At 36.8% G+C, this 25,458-nt stretch overlaps 1 protein-coding gene across 1 annotated transcript in view; it reads left to right on the top strand.

Annotated features, from left to right (window-relative positions):
• MDGA2 (MAM domain containing glycosylphosphatidylinositol anchor 2) overlaps positions 1 to 25,458 on the top strand; it is a 1,000,910-nt gene that overhangs the window by 688,257 nt on the left and 287,195 nt on the right. Inside the window, exon 7 of the mRNA XM_054725417.1 lies at positions 20,237 to 20,566. Within this exon, the coding sequence (XP_054581392.1) occupies positions 20,237 to 20,566 (330 nt within the window). The remainder of the gene's footprint in view (positions 1 to 20,236; positions 20,567 to 25,458) is intronic.

Consider the following 25,458-nt stretch of genomic DNA (forward strand, 5'->3'; position numbering starts at 1 on the left):
TTGTGAGAGGGATGTCCAACTGCCCATTTAGGCCCGATCCCACTGGGGTCCCAGATTGGAGAGGGTGCAGGCTGGGATGAGGACACCCCCCACCTCCATGCACGAATTTCGTACACTGGGCCTCTAGTATATAAGATTGGAAAATGAACCTTTGTGAATGTATATATTAAAGGGATACCACCATTTTCTCTTTGAAGTAAAACTATTCCAAAGCCTATTTAAAAAAAGAGTCTGATCTTGTGTCTCTAAAACTCTGGTAGCTGTATAAATATAACAGCCATTTCTTCAACCATAAATCATTAAATTAAACTAAGTGCAATATAAATTACTAGCTTTCCAGTTGCAGGAAAAATCCTGCAATAGGATTTCCTGCTGCACTCTACCCCGCCTCCGCTCCGCCCTTGCCGCCCGCCTCGCCTTCTCCTCCAGCCCACCCACGTTTCCCTTCGCCCCCGGCCCCGCCTCCGCCCCGCCCTTGTCGCCGGCCCCGCCTTCTCCTCCAGCCCGCCTGCGTTTCCCTTCGCCCCCGGCCCCGCCTTCTCCTCCAGCCCGCCCGCGTTTCCCTTTGCCCCCGGCCCCGCCTCTGCCCTGCCCTTGTCGCCGGCCCCGCCTTCTCCTCCAGCCCGCCCGTGTTTCCCTTCGCCCCCTGCCCCGCCTCCGCTCCGCCCTTGCCGCCGGCCCCGCCTTCTCCTCCAGCCTGCCTTCGTTTCCCTTCGCCCACGGCCCTGACTTCGCTCCTCCCTTCTCCTCCCCCTGACCCCCTGGCTTGCTTGCTTCTTCGAAGCTTTACTCCCCTTTGCAGCTCTTGGCTTCTTTCGACACTGTCTTGATATGCAAATTAGCCGCCATCTTTGTTGGGGTAATTTGCATACTCGTCCTGATTGGTTGGTGGGCATGGCTTGGTTGGTGGGTGTGGCTTAGGTGTAGCGAAGGTGTGGTCAATTTGCATATTTGTCTATTATTAGATTAGATTGCTACTCTTAGTCTCTAGCATGCTCAGCTTTGTTTTAGAATCACATTTTTTTCCCTATGTGTGATACAGAGATCAAGTTTCTTCACTCTAATTTATTGAATTCTAGGTAAACTTCAAATACAATTTGAGAGAAACAACAGCTGATGCAAGTAACAGCAAATTTGACAGCATTCATTTTTGGTTAGCATAACCTGAAACTACCTCTTCTCAGCATTCTTACTGAAATTTAAATTCATTGAATGTTTACTAAAGTAAAACTGAGTGCAAAGGGACAGATCATTTGGCTGTCCAAACTTAATTACCAACATGAAAATAGTGCTATCAGAAATTATCTATTTGTATTTTTCATATTTGATTTGTCTGCATTTCAATATTATTTTATGTCAGCTTCTCAAGTAATGTTCAGATGAAGATATACTTTATAAAAACATATTTCCATGCTGACTTACTCTGTTATCTAAAAGGCAGAAGTAGTGTAATTTCATCAATGCTTGAATTCTCAATTTAGCAAATCGAGGTTAGAATTAAATGTGTATCTTAGTTCTTTGTAGTTGTTAGTAGGTTGTGCATCTCTTAATCTATTAATGATACATTTCAATGCATTTTAAAAAGTGATGTATTATCCTAATGTGTGCCATTAAATTACCCAAACAATTGATAAATGACAGAGGTTTTTATAATTATTATTATTAAGAAAAGATAAAGTAACCCTTAAAGTTCAGAAAGGTCTCTTCTTGGGTGCCAAATGCTGATCAAATATTAGTGACCACCTTTAGAACTATTTTCTAACTGATTTTGAGGTGTTACCCAGGCTGGATAGCAGTGTTGGGATTAACGTATGATAATAGACATAGATAAATGAAGAAGTAAGAATGCAAATGTCTCATATTTGCCATGCTCAGTGTCAACATCATTCTCCCCCAACACTTACTTTTAAATATTATTTTCATTCCCTTAGGGAAAAATATGTGAATGAAGTTATCTAATGTTTTATCTCAATTTTCCTCAAAATTTGAGAGGGAATAAATAGATACATAGGTGTGGGCTGTGCTATCCCAACATGTAAATTGGATTTATGTTTTAAATATTTGATACGGATGTCTTCTTTTATATGTTGCCATCCTAAGGTACTTGTGTCATCAATACCCTTAGCAAATGTAGGGCAATCTACTATCAGCAGGAGGTTAAAGCTCCACAGCTTTCATGGGAGGCTGTCTTTGCTTGACTGCCTGCTGAAGCATATTGCTGTGTAGTTAACTATAGATATACTGTAGATTAGTTGTCTTGTGGTTACTTATCAGGGATTATGATCTTGGAAGTTTTTCTGTTCAATACCTTTCAGAATCTTAATTCAGAATCTCAAATATATGGAGGAGTTCATGTATGATGTGTTTTTCAACTGTTCCTTTGGGTGTGCAGTTCTCGTCCTGAGGCATGAATCAGAACCTTTGGAGTAGCCTGAAAATGCAAATCCCCAGCTCTACCATGAAGTGCCTTGTTTGGAGCCACTGGAGATGTGGCTAAGTCACTGTGATTCTGATGCTTACTTTTGGTTAAGAACCACTGGCCTCAGTGCTCTAAGATCTGTCCCTAATTGACATATCATCCCGTATTGCCTCATGGCTCACATGTTAAAGTCCTCTTTGCTGAATTCCCCTTGACCTGATACTTTAGCCTCTACTGAGCAACTTTTAAAAATAAATTAATGATACCCCAATAAATTCTATTTAAAAACTTTATGCATGTATTTTAACCAAGTAGTCAAAGGAACTCAATACAAATTACAACACAAATAAATACACTTACCAACAATAAAAAAATAAGTAAATAAATAAATAAATTGCCTTTCCAAAATTGTTTTCTGTTGGTTGTAAGAAAATATTAAAAGACATTGTCCACTGCTCTACCCTGTACCCTTTTTCTGAGGATCAGGAAAATGGCTATATTTCTTTTATACTCTTCAGATACTGTCAGTTTTATAACTGGCCATGTTTTCTTTATTATTTGGCTGCTAGAATGTTTAATATGCAATCTCTGACTTGCTTTTATCACATACATATGTAGGTGTTTATTGTATTTTTTTGTTTACTTCAGGCTTTGTCTTATTTTCATGACTTATTTTACCATTGTTTCTTTGGCCCTTTTTTTGCAAGATGCAACATATGAACAATAAATGTTGACTGAACGTTCCTTAAATGATTAGAATATGGCAAAGTATAAATTACTGAGCAGCAGCCTTATGTTAAGCCCTCTTACATAACAGTGTGCAAAGTAACATCACACATACAAAAAATCAACTAAGAATTGAGATAAAACAAAAGAAAACCAAAATATAACATAAATACAACATAAAAATAGAGACCACAACTGCATCTTATAAAGGTCATGTATATACTTCATAAAAGGGATAGAGGTAGCAAATTAGGAAAGGCATAAAGTTGTTGCACTAAGTCTACAATGATTGTTAGAAATAAGAGCCGATAGTAATAAACAAAGTAGGAGAAACCAAAAGAAAGTGACAAAGACTAAAAATGCATGTCTGTCTGTAGCCATTTAGTGAAGAAAAAAAATAGTAGTTTGTCATAATCAGAAGATACCTAGTCACTAGCTATTCGGTAAATTGATGATGATTTTCAAGTCAAATTTTTGAGAAAATGCAAAACTCTGCTCCAATTCCATGTGAAATATATTTTTAGAGTTAACACTTTTATAAAGCTTAATTTTTAAAAACTGTGGCCTTAAAATTACATATTTTCAACTTTATAGGAAAACCTATTCACAAATCCTAGAAGAGTTTTAACTTTGCTGTAAGCAAAAATGTTTATCTGTTAAAAAATGTGAGTGGAATTCAGAAAGAAACATTTTCAGATCAACCAAATTTCAATTAATACTCTATTTTGATACCAAAATGAACCAAAACATAGGAGGCTAAGACATTACTCCATCACCAAGGTCAAAGGGTTGGATTTAGGAGAATTAATTTTGAGAGACAGTCTTTGGAATAGTAGCTTCATAAAATTCTCATTGATGTGTTTCCAAATTGTGGACCTCCAAAGAAAGCTGCTGGTTCAAATAGTATGCCCTCAAATATGTATTTTTTCTTATTAAATTATATCTACAGAAAAAATAGGAAGATAAAAGGAGAGACAGTCATTTAAGATGTTTAGAAAAATAGTACTCAGTGGGTACCATTATATAAATACTAAAGGCCCGGTGCACAAAATTTGTGCACTTGGTCAGGGGGAGGTCCTTCAGCCCAGCCTGTGCCCTCTCGCAGTCTGGGAGCCCTTGGGGTATGTCTGATGGCTTAGGCCTGCACCCTGCTGCAGAGACGGGAGAGGCTCCCGCCACCGCCACTGCACTCGCCAGCCATAGGCCCAGCTTCTGGCTGAGCAGCGCTCCCCCTGTGGGAGTGCACTGACTACCAGGAGGCAGCTTCTGTGTTGAGCGTCTGTCCCCTGGTGGTCAGTGCACATCATAGCAAACAATTTGCATATTAGCCTTTTATTATATAGGATATACTGTTTTGTTTTGGTCTCCATGTATTGATAGTGACGGTATTGGCTATATATGCCTTGGGGCACTTACCTGGACCCCTACTGTAGTTGTATTCCCCTAAGTATGTTTTGTTCAATGATGAATAGCATATATGCCGGTAGTGTACCATATAGCTAGGTTGTGTAGTAGGCTATACTATCTAGGTTTGTGTAAGTGCACTCTGATGTTCCCATAATGATGAAATCACCTATGGACATATTTCTCAGAACATATTCCTGTCTTAAGCAGCACATAACTGTACTTATGGCAAACCCCCATAGATATTTCCCTTTTTGGATCTAACGTTATTGCTGGACTGGCCCTTGTAGCTATTATGATTGCAAAACACACCTCAGCAGCATCTATCAGGGAACTTTGGGAAAAAAACAAGGCTTACTATTCATGAGTCTTAGAGGGTACATGGCACCACCAGGACCACACAGCCAGGTCACAGATAAAGAGAGAGAAAGAATGAGGATGGACCTAGGGTTCTGCCTTTATTGGACTTGAGGGTGGGTGTCTGGGGTTTCGTTGGTTCATTCTTTAGCAGTGAATTTAAAACATTAGAGTGAGAATTAAGGCAGGGGAGGGAAAAGCAGCCAGGCACAGGGCCAGTTATTAAGGTGAACCTGAGCTTTCCAAAAAGCACTCTACGAGTGGGGCAACCTGACTCTATCTAGTTGTAGCTGGGAATGTGATTTTTTCAAGGTGGATGCTTTTGAAATGACAATTAAAAGGTTAATATCAGGCACTTGCACTCTATAGACATGCACATATAATAAAAGCTAGTTGCCAAGCACACACTTACACTCTATAGACACACACATATACATATATGCACACACATGCACATATACACATATGTTGAAATCTGTTCCACTCTGATAAAACAAGGCATGCTACTTCCAGCAGCCCCTCATGTATACATCTTCATGTGACCTGACTGAGGTTTAACAGTTATATGTGGCCACATATATGAGCAAAAATTTAAGAAAACTGTATCATAAGAACTAACTTTTATTTTTAATTATAAATAACTTTGCATATCAATGGAAAATATTACATGTGGCACATATTATATGACTACATATTTTAGATTTTTAACAAAGATAGATACAGAGGCAGTAAAGCACCGAACAGACTGTCAAATTACGCGGGAAGGCTGGGGAGTGTTGGGGAGGGAGGGAAAGAGATCAACCAAAGGACTTGTATGCATACATATAAGCACAACTAATGGACACGAGACACTGTGGGGATGGGATGAGGGCATGCGACAGGGGCTAGGGGAGGCTGGGGGAAGGTCAATGGGGGGAAAAAAAGGAGATATATGTACTACTACATGTAATACTTTAAACAATAAAAAAATTGAAAATATCTAAAGAATTATTACAGAGTATTAATGTTTTTTTTTATTTCCTTCCTATACTATGTTTCAGAATGACAGATTATTTATAATAAATCAATATTCTACAACACAATTTTATAAGACGTGAGGAGTAGTTCAGGAAAGGCATGTGGTATTTGTCAGGCAGCGTCCTTAATTGGTGTCCACTTGTGAAAGGAAGATCCATCTATTTGCTTGGCAAATATTATACTGAGTAAAGTCAGTTTTTCTGTTTAGTTTCAGTTGCAAGTTAATTTTGTTGTATTTTATATTAGTATTTGATAATAATTTTTCTATCATTGATGATTTTAATAGGACCATAAGAATTCAGTTTAGTTTAATATAAAGAGAATGATATAGAAATTTCAAACCTAAACTCCAACATTATTTTGGGGATAATCTGGTATTTAAATATATGAATGTAAAAAACAATAAACCATTTACTTTTAAAATTAATTTATTAAATAACTAATTGAAATAAGAAAAATATAATTGACAAAATTGACTACATTTGTTTTGAGTGATGATTAAGTGGCAACAATTAATATGATAACTACTTGGAAATAGCTTCAGATATGTTCCCAATGAATGACAAATTTTGTTTGCCATCTTATTTGTTCTTTCATGTCACCAACCTAGGTGTATTAACAGATACCAGGTGGAAGACAATATGCTCAGGAAGTAAGCAATAAGAAGAACCTCTATGTTTATGATGCTCTAAGTTCAGAGAATAAAAACTGTTTATCCTGGCCGGTGTGGCTCAGTGGTTGAGCATCGACCTATGAACCAGGAGATCATGGTTCGATTCCCAGTCGGGGCACATGCCAGGGTTGCAGGCTCGATCCCCAGGGACACATTTTAAGAGGTTAGCCCTGACAAAAAGACAGGAGGGGAGTAGAAATGAATGATTAAACCACAGAGAAGTACATTTTGTGAACTCATGAAGGGATTTGCTAGAGTTAGTGAAAGCTGAAGTAGGACCTATTATTGGTACAGTAAAATCTATGTTCTACATCCTTTGATGCTACCACTCTCTGGAGTGACCTTTCACCATCTCCAACCTTCTGTCTTTCCTTTTTTCCCCTCGTTTTCAGGCTTTTCCTGCCCCTAGTCTTTTTGTTTTTATTGTTTGTTTTATGGTTTTTAAAGTATTCTGTTTCATAATACCTGGTACACTTAATGCTTTATTGCACTGAAAATACAATTGTTTGTCTCTATGTTTTTCTGCGCCACGAGGCTCTTCATTCTGGGACCTTTGGAAACAAACATGGTGGGTGCGTTGTCAATGCTCAGGGAAGCATTGCATAGGAAACAGCTGACATCCACTGTGTGCGGCACTGTGTTGGCATCCGCATTCTCAGAGATTCATAGATCAGCTTCATTATCATCTTCACTTTGCAGATTTGGGAGACTGATTAAATTGCACAAGGTCACACAGCTAATAAATGGTCAAATTATATTATATTAGAATGCAGACAATCTGACTCCAGAAAACTTATGCTTCACTGTTATCTATAGTGACTCTCCAAGAAGTCATTGGCACTCAGAAGAAAGTTGATGGGCTATGAATCTCTCAATCCATGTTATGAACATATTTTTTTACATTTTCCCTAAATGAGAGTTGGTTATATTATTAATACTTTGCAAGTTAGAATTTCTTAGGTAAATAGGGTTACTTTAAGGCACTTAATGTTAACCATTCTTACCATCTTTATTATTTTGTGAATAAATCTAGAAATAAGTGTTTTGTGGAACTTCCTTCAGGCTCTGGCTATATTTAAGGTTAAGCTGTGTGAGGTCAATTTACACTATTTTATTATGATACTTATGAACTGTTTATTGATAATATTTCAAGTGTTATAATCAGGATAAAAAATCTCCTGAGGGCCTTGCAAAGTAAAAGATATCCTGTGGCCACTCTTCCACACGTTCTCTAATGGCTGACTAGTCCTTCCGGGTGAGCTAATGGTCAGCCTCACTCCCTCTGCCTCTTTTCCAGAGGATGGAAGGTTAACCATTTCCTGAGACAGTGGCTCTCGGACTTGAGGCTACATCAGAATCACCCAAGGGAGATGTTAAAATGCAGATGGCTAAGACCTACCCCAGGAATTGTACATTTAGTGTGAAGTGCTACCAAGAACTTGTACTTTTTACATGTTCCCAGGCTATGCTGCTGTTGTTGCTCCAGTGTTCACACTTGGAAAACTACTGCTCTAAACTATAAATGTTATATTTTTAATTTAAATTTTTGTTTGATGTACATTTATTTTTGTTGTTAAAAGTACTACAGATGTCCCTTTTTTCCCTTACATTGGCCCTCTCAATCCTGCTCCCTCCCCCAGGCCTTCACTGCACTATTGTCAGTGTCCATGGTTCATTCTTTGGTTAATCTCTTCCCCTGCCTCCCCACTGTCTCCTTCCCTCTGAGATTCTTCAGTCTGTTCCATGCTCCCATGTCTCTGGATCTATATCGATTACTGACCTTATCATCTATCATTTCCTTTAAGAGAGAGTTCAGATCAACTCTTCTAAAACAAGTCATTGTTTCCTTCAAATGTGCCCTAACACTGAATTGGCTTATATCCAACAACTCTCTAATGTGATCAGTTAATTTAGGATGAGATATATTGTGGAACCACATTTTTTTTTCTTAAGGCATTCAAAAGCAGTGTTTTTACAAATGTTGGTACAATGCAGACCTCCCTACCTTATCCCTGTCCACAGGCATTTCTCGCTCCCCTTCTTTATATAGTGTATGTTCTGCTTTGGGTTTTCTCCTTCCTAAGAGTATTTGATTCATATTTTTGTGTCAGTTACCACTCAGAGTATACATTTTCACATAACCCTGAACACATTGCACACCCCACCAACAGGACCTCTCTGGGTCATTCTCATAGAATATACACTCATTTTTTCTCCTGCTAAATACTTACCAAGACACTATTTTCAGATTTATCTTTGGATTGAGCCTGAACACCTGTGCACTGGTACCATGCCCCTTTGGTCCTATATAAAGGACAGATTGACAGCTAGTCTTGTGAATTACATGGTTTTGATCGCCATAAGGATGTGGCTAAAAGTGCTATTCATTGTGTGTCTCATTTATGCAAGCTCAGAAGATAAATTCCACTCAGATCTTTGAACCAGGAATAATTATTTTGTTTGTTTGAGGATTGGAGTATTTTTAACTTAAATCTGACATATGAAATTAGTTCTCTTTTTGCCTTTGTTTCTGTAAAAATCAGAGTCAATTTATGGCCTCACTACCAATTGTACAGGATGTGAAAATATTTCTGTACCAGTATCATTTTGACCTTATCTCATTTGCTTTTCTGCCACAATATTCTCATTTTAAAAAAGGTGGAAAAGCTATAATATGTATTTCTAAAATGTGTTTTAAAATCTCCTAGAGTAAGGTAGGAATTTTCTTTTATAAATGGAAATATTATATTTGTTTTTATAATGTATTAACTTTATTTAGCTTTAGAGTCAGTCTTTTTCATACCTCATTTAGCTGTCCTGTCATCTGTTGCGTAACCCACAAATCCAGATTCTTGTCCTGTGGTCTATTATCAGAAACTCTAGACCTAGAAGGCATTAAATATTAAATAGGTTTTATCACTTTGGAGGAAGCATAGTTTTATAAAGGGCTTAAATTAAACTTTTTAACTCAAATACTCATGTGACAGTTCATCTTTGAACAGCATGCTATTGTGTATGTGTGTGTGTGTGTGTCTCTGGGTATGTGTGTGTCCTGTGCTGTGATCATAAGCATTATTTTCTTTGGTGTTTGAAACTGTAGCAGCAGATTTCCTAGATCGATCCTACTTTCACTTATTTCAATAATGCACAATACAAAACGTAACTGTGTGAAAGGAAAATTGCACTAGACATTACAAAACAGCAAGGAAGACGCAAGACTTGCAATAGGGATCAAGATCATTGCCATAAAGAGGGAGATTAACTGCAACTCCACTGAATCAAGAGGCAGAAGGATTTTTGAATGCTGGGTAAGGTAATGAAAACATACTGGAACATGTTTGTGGGGGAGGTTAGTCAATGTGATGAAGACAACTGTGCTTGCTAAGTGTTCTTTTGACATTTCAAAGTTAGGCTCTTTCTCTTATAGAGACTGCGAGATAGATGGATGCACTATCTCCTTCAATGATTACTTTCTAAAGTTGATGGCTCACAGGTTCTCCAGAAAGACATTTATCAAGGTATTCTGGCTTTCTTCAGAAGATTAACATCTCAAAGGAGCAGAGAAAGCATTAAAATGCAAGTTTTCTAAAAGTAAATGCTATCAGAAAAGGAAGGTCAGAGTCATAGAGTTAGGAAGAAACCTGTCTAACACTGAGTCATGCTGAGGGGAATGTTTTGTTAGTCTTAGTGGTATTGATGCTTCAGCTTCTCATAAGGTAAGATAGTTAGGATAATTTATATAATTTCTCAGTGAATACAGATATTTTTATGTGATCATTAAATATACATAAGTTATTTCCTTTGCTCTTCAAAACACACACACACACACACACACACACACACATATATATATATATATATATATTCATATATGATTTAACCATTATTTAAATTTAAATTTAAATGTTCATGGATCTGGTCAGAATGTTTTGTGTTTTAAGAAACAAACAAATAGAAACAGACAAACAAAGCTCTCATTTCCCCAAACATAGGCAGCAAAATGGAAGGCAGAAGATTAAGGAAAAACCCCATAGTCTGAAATTATGGCAAAGTAATTTATAAAAATATTTTCCTTATCAACAAATACTGACTTTGCACTTTTTGAATGACAGAATCCAAATGAACTAGAGAACTAGGAAAAGTCATGACAACAGAGATGCAATGAGCTAAGTCAAGTGATTTATTTATTTTCTTAAATATGATCTCATATTTTACCAGTTATAAGTAGAAAAGAAATTTTCAAGAAGAAGGAGAGAATCTATAAAGTGATATGAAATGCAGATTTTAAGTGATATAAAAATGAAAAAGAACTGGAAATACCATTGTGTTCATTGGTTAAGAAGTCATTGCTAACCTTTGAAACTTCAGTGCGAGAATAGCACCAGTGAAAAACGAGTGTGTAAACTGTCCAAATGAGTGAGTTCATGATACAACAGGGGCAATTGGTGTTTCACTATATTTTTTAAAATATATGCTACAAATAGTTTGAAGGATATTAGAGTTAAGAAAAATGTTCTAAGTTTAGATGCAACCCAAACAATTTTCTACTCTGAAAGTAAATATTATTTGGAAGAGAAAATATTTAAATTTCAAAAGAAAGTGAGTAACCAAAATAATGCAGAGCATCAGTATATAGTGAGAGAGGCTGACAGATGGCAGAATCATTTTGGAAAGGAGAAAGGCCACAGCTTTTGAGACAGAAAATAAGGAAAACAAGAAAAGCAAACAAAGATTTTTAGTTTCAGTTAGTCTCATTATTTTTACTGCTACATGATCAATTCCATAAATATTAAGAATGTACTATTTTCAAAAGGACTTCAAAAGAACTATATTTAGCACAGGTCTGTTATAGCTATTTCTACTCCTAGGTATTTAAAAACGAATAAAGAAATATAATTTACTCTGGACACGTTCTCATTTCTCATAGTGAATGGTATTATTAAATTTGATAGAAAAAGTGAGCTTAACATACCTACTAATTTTAATTTCATATGACCAGTAAGTGGTACTGATTAATATTCTCCTATTTAAATAATTGGTGCTAAGATATTATGCTATGTCAAATACCATTTACATAGTAGCCACATTATGAAAATGCTTATTTTTATGACACTACATAGACTCTTTAATAACTCATGAGCAGAAAATATTTTCTCCTTACTTAAAATAGGGCTGAAATGATAATAATGGCAAAATAATAATGTTGATGATAATGATATTTAGTCCACTCTTCTCATTTTTCAAGGACAGGTTTACATAAAAAGCAAAATTTGTGCCCATCTAAAAGATCCTTTCTTATTTTAATTTCAACCCAAATTACTTATCTGTGGTTATCCTATTAAACAAGGACATTTAAGACAATTGGAATTCAACCATATCCTGCTTAAACAATTTGAATTGTTATGATTATCTTTGAGTATATTCACAAAATAAATAAAGCCTTGATATTTAATAATTAGATAGAACAACAACTTCTTTTAAGCATCTAGTTCTGCATTCGGATGATCAGGGGCACTATTTTAAATTAGTTTTAGGAAATGGGTGTAATGATATTTTTGTTGTTGCTCTTGAATTTTTAACAAACTTTCATTCAGACTATAGATTGACAATTGGAGTTGTTAGAGGAAGTGTGTATAAGAGAGCTAATAGTCTATAAGGAAAAAAAGAGGCCTCTAGTCCTATCCATCCTGAAGCTTTAATACTTCTCATAAAAACATTTTAAGTGCTTTTAAATAACATCCTATCTAATAATAGACAAATATGCAAATTGACCACACCTCCGACACACCCACAAGCCACGCCCACCATCCAATCAGAGTGAGTATGCAAATTAACCCAAACCAAGATGGCTATAGCCACAGAGAGCAAGGTTTCCTAGGTAACAGAGGAAGCCAAGCTTTCCACCTGCCCTTGCCAAGCCTAAGCCTCCACTCAAGCTACAAAGTTTCAATTATAGAAGGTAAACAAATTCAAACAAATGGCGGCAGAAGGGAGCTTGAGAGAGCAGGCCAGAGTTGCCGCCAGCAACAGGGGAAGCAAAGCTTTCCGCACACCCTGGCCGGCCCCACCCGCTTAAGGCAACAAAGTTTCAATTATAACCCCAACACAAATGGCTGCTGGCCTCGAAGGGAGCCCCAGGCTTGGCTCCGCTCCAGGCTACAAAGTTTCAATTGTAGAAGGAAAATAAATTCCTGATACCAGGGCCTCCACTTGGGTTGCCAGGGGGCATGGCCGGCCTGCAAACCACCACAGGCCCCTCACTCAGGCTGCCCCACACCCCAAGGGAACCCCCCACCTGATCCGGGACACCCTTCAGGGCAAACCAGCTGGCCCCCACCCATGCACCAGGCCTCTATCCTATCTAATAAAAGAGTAAAATGCAGATTGATCATCACTGCAACACACAATATAACTGCCCCCATGTAGTCAAAGATCCTGCCCCCATGTGGACACAAGATGGCCAACAGGAGAGGGCAGTTGGGAGGCACCCGGCCTGCAAGGGAGGACAGTTGAGAAGGACCAGGCCTGCAAGGGAGGGCAGTTGGAGGTGATCAACCCTGCAGGAGAGGGCAGTTAGGGGTGACCAGCCCGGCAGAGGAGGGAAGTTGGGGGCAAACAGGCTGGCAGCGGAGTGGTTAGGGGGTGATCAGGCTGGCAGGCAGAAGCAGTTAGGGGCAATCAGGAAGGCAGGCAGGCAAGCAGTTGGGAGCCAGCAGTCCTGGATTGTGAGAGGGATGTCCGACTGCCCATTTAGGCCTGATCCCACCGGTGGGATCGGGCCTAAACGGGCAGTCGGACATCACTCAAGGGGTCCCAGATTGGAGAGGGTACAGTCTGGGCTGAGGGACAACCCTCCTCCGTGCATGAATTTTGTGCACCGGGCCTCTAGTAAGGTATAAATAAACATTATTCTTATTTCTTCAAGCAACTAACAGCCTCTATCAATAATTGCAAATACAGTGTATTTCTTTTCTATGCTATTTGCATATTTTAAAATGTGTATTCTAAAGTGATAAATTAAATTTTACAAAATGCTGCTTGTCTGGGAAAGGAAACAGACACACTCTCCTTAGTGCAGACAGGTGTATTAGATGGTGTATCTGAAATGTTTTATACGTTCAGTGTGTTCTGAGGTGCATGTTAACTTAAATATCAAAATATCTCCCCTGTCCAGTAGTTTTGAATCAAAAATTTTATTTTCATTGAAGAGTTGTATTTTGTCAATTATTTTGTAACGCTCATATGGAAATGTCTGAAATATCAAAAAATGAAATTCAATATTAGAGTATTTTCAATGATTCTCATCAACTGATACATTCTCTTACTTTATTCTGTGGGATTGTAGTACTGAAATATATTTTACAAGTAAAGGGTTTTTGTAGATGCTATCAGTCTCTCTAAGAGTATTGCATGTTAGCATGTTCAAAACTCTGAAAAGTTCTGCCGAAAAGCAAACTTTCACTCATATAGTCAATCCCCAACTTTCTTTAAACATGATACTCATAACCTTTTTCTGAAACAGGTTTTGGCAAATGTTGTTTCAGATAGCTGTGTTTAGATTTTTTTTTTTCCTTTTACATGAAATGCAGTTTCTTTTACAAAGCAGGACTGAGTAACAGTTACAGAACACATTTGAGAGCTGATGTCCCTGGCACCTCAAATGACTAGGACATATAACAGCTGAGTTTTTTTCTTTACAGAATCCTCTTTTTCACATATATCCCCATATTAATACTTTGTTCAGCAAGTATCATTCTGCTCCCACACAACAAAGCCCATGAATCCTAGAGGACATTAAATCTCCTTTTTTTGCTATCCTATTATCTATCATGGATGCAGAACATAAGATAACCAAACCAAACAAAAACAGAGGACATATCAGACTGAATGGTATCAATAGGAATCCATAGAGTTAATGCTTTGAAATGTCAAATTTTATTAAATTCAACCAAAACTATTGAATATCAACTATAACAAAGTACTGGGTTCAGGATTTGGGATTACAAAGAAGACTAAGGCATGGCCTCACTCCCCAGGGGTCCACAATCTCTCTGAGAAGAAAGATAAGCACTTATTATAACTGGACCATTTATATATACTACTAAAGGCCTGATGCACAAAATTCATGCATGGGGGGTGTGTCCCTCAACCCAGCCTGCACCCTCTCCAATCAGGGACCCCACGAGGGATGTCCGACTGCGCGTTTAGGCCTGATCCCACCAGTGGGATCAGGCCTAAATGGGCAGTCGGACATCCCTCTCACAATCCAGGACTGCTGGCTCCCAACCGCTGGCCTGCCTGCCTGCCTGCCTGATTGCCCCTAACTACTTCTGCCTGCCAGCCTGATCACCCCCTAACCACTCCCCTGCCAGCCTGGTTACCCCTAACTGCCCTTCCCTGCCGGCCATCTTGTGGCTGCTATCTTATGTCCACACGGGGGTGGCCATCTTTGACTACATGGGGGTGGCCATCTTGTGTGTTGGAGTGATGGTAAATTTGCATATTACATCTTTATTATATAGGATCCTTTACTATCTCTTAAGTTGCTTTACTGAAACAATGTATCTCCAATTGTTTATTCAATTGACATACGATTGGACAGGAAAATACTTCCACTCTAATATTTTTATTGCCTTTAACAGAGATCTAATGAGTTGAAAATCAATTATTATTTGTCTGATTGAATTATTATTGATTTGAATTTATCTACTTGAACAGCATTCACTCTGGGTCTCATCTTTTTTTCTGAAATAGATTCTTGGCAGAGGTTCAAAAGCTCACACCTGATATACCTGATCTCCAAAGAGATGCTTTCTCATTAAAATTTTGAAAATTTTAATGTCTTTTTTGTTCTATCTACACATTTTATTTTATTAGGAAACTACTATGTGTTGTAGGGAGCATTTGACAATCAGTGAACTTTATACTTTTAAGTCTATAGCTACAGGCAACATACAATCTCACAGTCTCCTGTTTGCTTTTCTCTGCATTGAGTTTGTATTCCTAGAAACCGTAAGCCTAGGCTTCTCCAGAGCTAATGGTCTCTCCTTCAGGCATGAACTGAAGAAGTAATCTCACTTTAAATAAAGAAATTTTTTTATCCAAGTTGTAGACATTTACAGGCAAAAATCCACTTTTATCTCTAGGGTAAGGTCAGCAGTAACCCCTGCCTGGATCTTTGCAGTGGCCTTCCTTTTATACACAGGTTTCATTCTTCTCACACAGCACCTTTGTAAATCTCAAAGTAGAGGGACTTCAGTAAGTGCAATTTATAGTGTCCTCAAGAGTAACCTGTCTAAAGTGAATGTGGGCCAATTTACATCCAGTTTCTCATTATTAAAAAAAAATGGGGGCTATGGATTATATTGCAATGTTTTCTAAACTGATTATCCAGAACAGAGGCTCAGTGTGATGCCAATTCTTTACATACATTGCCAGACTAAACAAGTACTTTTTGAGGTCCATCTATCACAATTTATGATACATTAAGCTAAATCTAATGTTCTCTCAGGCTGGTGTTAGGGGATTTTCAATATTCAAACTAAGAAATTGCATTTGGAGAAAGGGATTTCTCCTCTCTTTTCCATAGAATTTCTTTAATTCTGTAGTCTTGTTATGTACTGTTGTACCTCTGTTATACTCTGGGACTAATCGCAGATTGATTTTAAGCATTTGAAATCTTAACTGGTAGCAGGAAATGGCTTTAAATTAACATTGCATGAACTACTATAAATTGTTCACTGAAAAAGAGAATGTTTAATTATAAATGAAGGAACCTGCTTCCTAGTTGATTAACTATATTAAACACTTTATATTTTCAAAGCTCTACACTACTGCTAATAAGCTATTTCTCACAATGGTCACAGAGGGAGCCTAATACTATAACCCCTATTTTTATAATTGGTGCACTTGATCCAAAAAAAAAAAATAGATTGTCCATATTGGATCACATAGAAATGAAAAACTAGTATTAGGTTTCAAGTTCTTAATGTATCTGTGCCTAGTTTACAGATCTTTACTCTTAGTCTTCTGAACAGCCAAAGTAAATTAGAAAATAATTTTAACTGTCCTCTGTTACTATAGATAGGTATACAAACACACACAGCACATGCTTCCCCCCCCCGCTTGAATGTTACTGTTATGTATGCAAAACTGGATAGCTTGTTCTGGAATAACATAAAGCAAGCTGGAACAGATGGTTCTCCAGTCAAATGATCCGTGCTGCTTATTATGAGCTTCCTTGATCACTTGCAGGACTCATTTGTTCCTCTTCCCTTTTAGAATCTGTCATTTGAAAGACTAATATGATTGCCTTTGGTCAAATTATAAAATTATCTGACTCTGAGATCAACAAATGAGTTCATTCTTTAAAGCTCACTTGATTATATTGCTTTCTATAAAATATAATTATATCATACTTAATTTTATTCATTAATTGATTATTAGATTGGTAATTTTAACATTTTTACTTTGAATTTTCAGTTATTTTTATGCATAAAACAGTCCATAACGCAAAATATAGATATTAATTTTATGTTTTTTATTAATTTTATACTATGAATTGTTTAATAGTTTAAACTAATTTGTGTGATGAGTTTTCAGGTTTCTCAATGTCAGTATCACCTTAATATGTCACTATGCCTAAAATAGGGCTAGGAAACATAACTGCCTAGTAAGTCAACAATGGAAATTTCAGGATTTTTTATTGTGTAGTTACATGGCAGTTGACACATAACTTTGTAGTTAAATTTATTCTAAATATGCTGGCATATGAAGCAATTATTAAATTAGCATAGATGTTGTTTGTTTGTTTTTTGAACTTTAAGAATAATGAATTGGGTTTTTTTTTAATTTTTTTATTTAGGTTTATCACTTCTCTATAGAAACAGGATAGGAAAAATTCTTACAAAATCAAAGGAAACTCTTCATTTAAATGTTATAATGCTAACCAAAGTAAATGCTCCTTGAAATACTATTTTTAGATCTTTTTATCAAAGATAAAAGATAATCTGCCTGGCTGGATGGTTCCATTGGTTGGAGTGTCTCCCCTACACCAAAAGGTGACAAGTTTTGATTCCTGGTCAGGACACATGTCCAGGTTTCAGGTTGGATCTCCACTGTCCTGGCGCATGTGGGAGGCAACTGTTGATATTTCTCACATTTCTGTTTCTCTCTCTTTCTCACCCTTCTTCTCCCTAAAATCATTTTTTTTAAAGGATATTCTATGTGCTATAGAATTTCAATTACATTTGAATTATATATGCGCAATATTATGCACCAAATATAGTAGCCAGATATAAAAAAATTTTAGCACATTTCCCTTTCTACTAAAAATCATATTTTAGTGTCTATTAAAATATAAATATATGACTGTAGGTAATATAATGCTATATTTTCTCCTAATTTTCTCCTAGAGCCATGTACTAATAAAGACATGGTTAGAAATGACTAAGGTTCATAAATTGCATTTTATTGTGGAAACAAACAATTCTTACAATGTGATTTAAATATTTATCTTTTAGTATTTTCATTAAGACTTAAACTTTGTACATTTTATAAAGAATATTTTGGTGGATTCCTCTCTGAGATTCAAACTTATTCACACTTATAAAACATTTAACATCATGCAGTTTGTAGATTTTCTTGATATTAGTATCATAAATGTTAGGCAGATAAATTGGACTAATAATCTGTGAGTACATAATTTGCAATATGTGAGGGACAGGGTTATGTTTATTTTCTTTATCTCATGTAATAAGGGACTTGCCTAATGTCTATTCTTGAACAGGAGCCCTATATAAATAGTTCTTGAACAAAAAGAAAGAAAAGAAGCAAGAAAGAAAGGAAAGAAAAAAGGAGAAAGAAAGAAAGAAAATATTGTTTTTGATGTTTGTTTATTTCTCCTCATAAAGATGCAAACAAGAAAGCAGATAAAATATTTGGTAATCTACAGTAAATAATGTTAAAAGCAAATATTTCTAAGATTTAAAAAGTGTATTAATCTTCAGTGCATTCTTTCATAGTTTTATATTTTCCATGGTGTTTCCAGGCCTTTATTAGTTCAACTGAGGAAAATCTGGTTAAATTCAGGAAAGGTAACCCAAAATACAATTAGAAGACCTCCATTATTTGCAGGTTCTCTTTTTTTTTGTCGTTGTTGTTGTTAATTCTCACCTATGGATATTTTTTCATTGATTCTTAGAGATAGTGGAAGGGAAAGAGAGAGAAATATCTATTGATGTGAGAGAGACACATCGCTTGGTTGCCTTCACACACACCCTGACCAGGGCTGGGGATAGACCTGCAACCAAGGTACATGCCCTTGACTGGAATCTAACCCAGGACACTTCAGTTCACAGGCCAATGCTCTTTCCACTGAGCCAAAGCCACAGGTTCTCTAAATTCACATCGTTTTTTACCATTGTCATTATGTAGTTGGGTTTATTGGTTAAAGTAAATGAACAATTGTTATTCTGATAATAATGTTTCACTGCATGTGCTTCATACCATCATATATAGATGGTGATGCTGAGAGAGAGAGAAATGGGTGGGATACTGGAAAAGAGAAAAGCGTGTGCGGAAGAGAACCCCTGCCATAAAAAAGAGCAAGCTGTCTTCCTCATTGTGTCCCCAGTGTAATTCCCAGTTCAGCACTGGAGCCCCAGGAAACCAACAGATGCCCCCCCAGAAGCCCTTGGTAGTCATCACTACTGACCCAGGCTGTGAGGACAGCACTGAAGTTAGCCCCAGAAAGCCCTGCTGTCGGGAGGCAAACAGCAGGCTTTCCAAGCCCCTGCCAAGAGGTTCTGTTGGTCATATGCACAAGAGACTCAGCAAACAGTTTCAACAAGAAACATCTGTGTAAGGTGGAAGAGAGCAGTGACAGCGATGTTTTGAAAAAAAATTCTTTTTAACTCAGGTTATTTCAATATATGAAAATGCTTCATGGTGTGAACTGACTTAATTCTTACAAATTAATAAATCTAGTTTTGGTAAGCATGTAGATTCAACTTTAGAAGAATTTTCTTTAATGTGACATTTGTGCAATATTTGAGTTGTTTAAGAAGTGTCATAATTGAGGGATGAGATAAGTAATGAATTGACTTACTAAATATTATTTTAAACTCTAATTCATAATGACTTTATCTAAACAGGTTATATTATTTGCTCAAAGTTCAATAGCAACAATGTTTATGTATCATATATAGATTTAAAGCATTTTCACATCACTGGAAAATATTATCCAACTGATGTTTGAGAGCCTTGTGATCCAATGAACTACAGTCAGTGTGTATGTGGAGAATTCCAAAGTAGCTTTGCTTATTTTGTGAGCCCGTTACAAGATTGAATTGTTTAAAGTCTCTAAGTGACTTAGGTCTTTAGATTACTTCTAGATTATATGAGGTTTATTGATATGTACATTAATTGGAAATAATCAAGATATATATACTTCTACATTATATAAGGTTTATTGATATGTACATTAATTGGAAATAATCAAGATATATATCTATATATACACATTTTATTTTATTTATTTTATTTACTTTATTTCAGCACAGAGATAATTAGCTAGAGTGAATGAAATCCCTAGCATTGTGAAAGTAACACTAACTACTTATGGAATTTTTATGTTTTAGCATTAAAAAAGGGACGGTTTTGGATCACACCAGATCCTTATCACAAAGATGACAACATCCAGATTGGGCGTGAGGTGAAAATATCGTGCCAAGTAGAAGCTGTTCCTTCTGAGGAGTTAACATTTAGTTGGTTTAAAAATGGTCGTCCATTAAGAAGCTCTGAGCGGATGGTTATTACACAGACTGATCCTGATGTGTCTCCGGGAACAACAAACTTGGACATCATTGATTTAAAATTCACGGATTTTGGGACATACACATGCGTAGCGTCTCTGAAGGGAGGAGGAATAGCTGATATCAGTATTGATGTTAATATATCCAGCAGCACAGGTAAGCATATTGATGATACCCAGGATGTTCATGTTGAAAATAATTTCCTTACCTTTAGCAAATGAAATAGCCTCAGTCAGCCTACAAACATTCTTATTTTTTTAAAGCTTCCTAAAAACAAATTCTAACCTTCTGAATTACCAATAAATATCATGTTAATTTCATGTTGGATTTACATGAAATTTTATAGAAATAGTGCAAATAAAATTAATAGCACTGGCTTTAATAGATGTAGGCTTCTAGGTTAAATAGTAGCCTTTTGTTTGTTTCATTTTATTTTTATTTAATTAATGAGAAACCTTTATTGCACTCTAAAAGCACATTAATAAATTTAAACAAGAAATGTCTAAAGAGTTAAGGCATTTTTTAAATAAATTTTAAACTAACGGAAACTATTGAGTCCTAGGAAGAAAATACTGAGAGAAATTTGTGTATTCAAATACAAGATATATAACAAATGTATTTTCCACCAACATAAACCAAAGACAAAGATGTTAAAGTTGTTATCAGGTGTGACTTTCCAAAGAACCTTATGATAGAATCTTTTCACAGTGAGAATGATTAAATATAAAATTATACTGGAATGAAAGTCCTTCTTTTGGGGGTTGAAAATGAAAACATGTTTTCAATTTTCTCTCAATTAAATGCACATCTGCAGATGAGGAAAATTAAAGGCTTATGTGTAGGACACAGTAACTTAACTCTCCGGATGATTGAGAGCCTTGTGATCCCGTGAACTGCAGTCAGTGTGTATGCGGAGAATTCCAAAGTAGCTTTGCTTGATTTGCCAGCCCGTTACCAGATTGAATTATAAAATTTTTATATAATCAGGGTGAATGATACATGTTGTAAAGAGAACACAAATATAGTTAGCAGGCATACTCTGTCTTGAGGAAATTTAAGTAGTCTTCTTTTCTAGTTAGGAAGCTTTTTGACTCTTGTATGTGAACAGATTGACCTGTGTGGTTTATTATTTTGTTTTGTTTTTCTCATGGTTCCAAATTGTAGTGTACACTAGATTGATTTTACTCCTTGAGGAATATACATCCGTACTTTAGGCTGACCAAATGTTCTTACTTTTCACCACTCTGCATTATTTCTAAGGGATATTCGATTTTTATCAGCCACAATTAATATAAAAGGTAGTCAGAGTGATGGGAAATTTTTTTTGGGTGGGGGCAAATGTCCTTTTCTATATAAACAATAACAACAATAACTTTTTTTAATCTTTCAAAGTTGGTGCTACCACTAAGGGATGGACTCAATTTAGGATATCTAATGGAAAGCTGTTGATATGTTCAGTCAGTCATTATTGTATGTAGTCATTAATTCAAATCAGCAAAGAGTCATTACTTGCCTACATCAATGCCCTAGGTCAGTGGTTGGCAAACTGCGGCTTGCGAGCCACATGCGGCTCTTTGGCCCCTTGAGTGTGGCTCTTCTACAAAATACCACGGCCTGGGAGAGTCTATTTTGAAGAAGTGGTGTTAGAAGAAGTTTAAGTTTAAAAAATTTGGCTCTCAAAAGAAATTTCAATCGTTGTACTGTTGATATTTGGCTCTGTTGACTAATGAGTTTGCCGACCACTGCCCTAGGTGATATCTCACATATGATTTTTCCCATAAAAGTAAGGATAATTTTGTAAGATCAAAGATCATTGTCCTTGTTTATAAGGGTCAGTTTTACAGAATTTATGTACATTTAATTATAAGCATTGCTTTGTGTTGTTGGTTGTTTGTCTTGTTTTTATTTAAATATTTTTAAAAATTATTTATTGTTTAAAGTATTACATATTAGTGACACAAACCTAGCTCCTATTTAACAAGACTTGTCTGGTGAAAAACAGTTCATATACAGTTAAACGTATACACAAGAGGGAGCACAGGATAGAGAAAAGAAAGGAGCATTATATAATTATTCACAAAAATGAGCCCTAACATTAATTTCTAAATATATGTAATAGTTCCTATTTGAAACTGTGCATTGCAAATTACAAAGTGGAGAAGATGAGCAGCAGTGATTCATGAAATTTTAAAAAATCCTAAAAGGAAAAAGACAAAAGATAATCATAAAAGCAGAAAATACTGAAGAATTGCCTCTTGATAAGAAAAAAAATTACTTGTTATAATTAAAGTTTCTTAACTGTTATCATTTTGTCTGATTACCAAAGGTAACAATGCTAGAGATCAAGTAGATACATGAAGTCCTCCTCCAACACACTTCCCTTTGCTCTCCCCACCACCACAGACAGACCTGGTTATTATCTGTTTCCTTTCTAGAGTAAAATCCTCCATGAATGTGGGGACTTAACAGCATTGTTCATTGTAATCTCAGCATCTGGTACAATACATGGTACTTAGTAGATACTCAGTAAATAATTATTAACTGAAGAGTTGAGCTAATCTGTGAATATAACTTTCCTTTTATATTTTCTTTCCTCCTCCTATTACCCCTGCAAGAAAGGCATTTGATGCCTCTTTTCATCCTCTTGCTGCAGTTTCCTACTGACTTTAAGAAATTATTCACTTGATCAATTAATATTATGGTTTCATGTGTTCTCACTTTCATCAGCAGGTGTGGCTCCATTATTTGTGATGTCCAGTAAAATAAAAATTGGGTCCCTTGTCCAGAACTTGCTAAGAATTTCATGATGGCAACATGAGAGCATTAAACCAAGCACAGGGCCCTTCTAAGAGTGGCTGTACAGGTGACATGCTCATGGGACTAGCCTGCACAGGATTGTATTTTGATAGAGGAGTCCTGAAGAAGATGATGTTTAACCTAAGAGATGAGTCATTGAAGATGGTGACATATTCTATCTTCATGCTGAAACTGGCTTTGGTGTTCCATTTTGCTTACAGTACATTGGAATACCACAGTATAGTATAAAGATCTGTAGATCTGAGATTGACTGATTCAATTGATATCAATAAAAATTATTTTATCTTACCTTATAATAGACAAATATGCAAATTGACCGCACCTTCACTACGCCCAAGCCATGCCCACCAACCAAGCCACGCCCATCAACCACGCCCACCAGGAAACCATTGCAGGGAAGCACCTGCTCCCATCACAGGAGCCAGCCGAACCCGCTCCTGTGATCCGGTGGCAGGGACGCTGGGGTGTGGGCGGAGCCCAAGGCCCGGGAAGCCGCCCGGGGCTTTCCGGGCCTTGGGCGCCAGCCTGGTGCGTGCTCCGATCGAAGGAGCGAGCCGACCTGGGGGGTCGATCGGGTCACAGGGACGCTAGGGTGCAGTTTTCACCTGCACCAGTTTTCTGCAGGCACCTGGACCCTGAAAGAAGGTAGAAGGCGGTGGCCACAGCCAAGGCCTGGGTCCCCGGTGCCGGCAGAAAACTGGTGCAGGCAGCCAGGTGAATGAAGGTCTATTGCACGAATCTTCGTGCAAACGGGCTACTAGTACTCACATAATAGAAGACTACACTTAAAGTAGTACTTTAATATAACATACTAGAGGCCCAGTGCACAAAATTCGTGCATGGGGAAGGGGGATTCTCTCAGCCCAGCCTGCACCCTCTCTAATCCGGGACCCCTCGGGGGATGTCTGACTGCCTGCTGAAGGCAGGGCTTCTGGCTGAGCAGCACTTCTCCTGTGAGAGCGCACTGACCACCAGGGGGCAGCTCCTGCATTGAGTGTCTGCCCCCTGATGATCAGTGTGTGTCATAGCAACTGGTTGTTTCACCATTTGGTCGATTTGCATATTAGCCTTTTATTATATAGGATAGAAATGTTCCTGGAGATAGAGCTTGAATGAACAAGCTATATAGCATGGAGAAAAATCTTGGATGATATCAATTCTATGAACCATATAGGATTCAGAAGAAATTACCACAAATTGGGTGAGTGAAGTCAAAGAGAAGAATGTGTAGTACTGTTAAGACATAAGTAAATATGTGGAGCCTCTTAAATTTCAGATGTTGTTGGTTTTACTATTATTATTTTAGGTAATTTAGAATTGATGAGTGTTCAGAGGTTTCCTTATGTGTTAAACATTTTCTTTATGGTAAATGTAAGCTAATGTAAGCTACTCTTGGGTGATGTTTTAAACATTAAAATTTTTTATCAACTGTTTTCCATACAAAATCTTACAATTGAATCCTAATTGTTACTGTTTAAGAGACATATATGAAACTTATGAAGATGAGAATAAGATATCAGAAGGACTTCTGCCTAATACAGTTTGAAAACCATTTTCTTAAATGATGAGCCACAGCTTTAGATATGTTTTTGAGGACTCTTAAAATTGAAATATTAAATATATCAGGAGGTAAATTCTAATTTACATAATTACTATTATATTTAAGAAACAATGATTTAATTTTAGAAAAACGTTATAGAAAGAGCTTATATGGGAGTTTGCCTCATGCATTTGATTGAATAATAAAAACTATGATATATGTGATGATAAATTAAGTCTTATTTTCACACTAATTCAACAATAGAAGCATTTTCCTCCTAATTATGTAAACATTCAAATTGTTTATTGTGAGCATTTATTGTCTTGTCATTTTAAAATTTGTTCCCTGTAATTATTTTATTGTGTTACTGCTCTGTGCCTGGCTCTATGTCATTTGGTGACAGAAAAATGGGCCTTGTCCTTAAAGAGCTTATGATCTAAGTTGTCAAATTATTTAATGGTCAGATGACTTGGAAATAAGGCACAGTATATAGTGGGATGGAAGCTGTTATTAAAGTTTCGTCAGACTTTTGTAGGAATTGTGAATGCTTTTGTCAATGTGGGCACAGGAATGTTTCACAGAAAAGTGACATTCGAGTTAAATCTTGATAGAAATAGCACTGTGATAGTGACAGTGGAGAGGGCCCATTATGCAAAACATAGTATGAGGAAACTTCCCAGAATGTTACATG

The sequence above is a fragment of the Eptesicus fuscus genome, chromosome 2 (genome assembly GCF_027574615.1).
Source record: "Eptesicus fuscus isolate TK198812 chromosome 2, DD_ASM_mEF_20220401, whole genome shotgun sequence".
In the NCBI taxonomy this organism is placed as follows: Eukaryota; Metazoa; Chordata; class Mammalia; order Chiroptera; family Vespertilionidae; genus Eptesicus; species Eptesicus fuscus.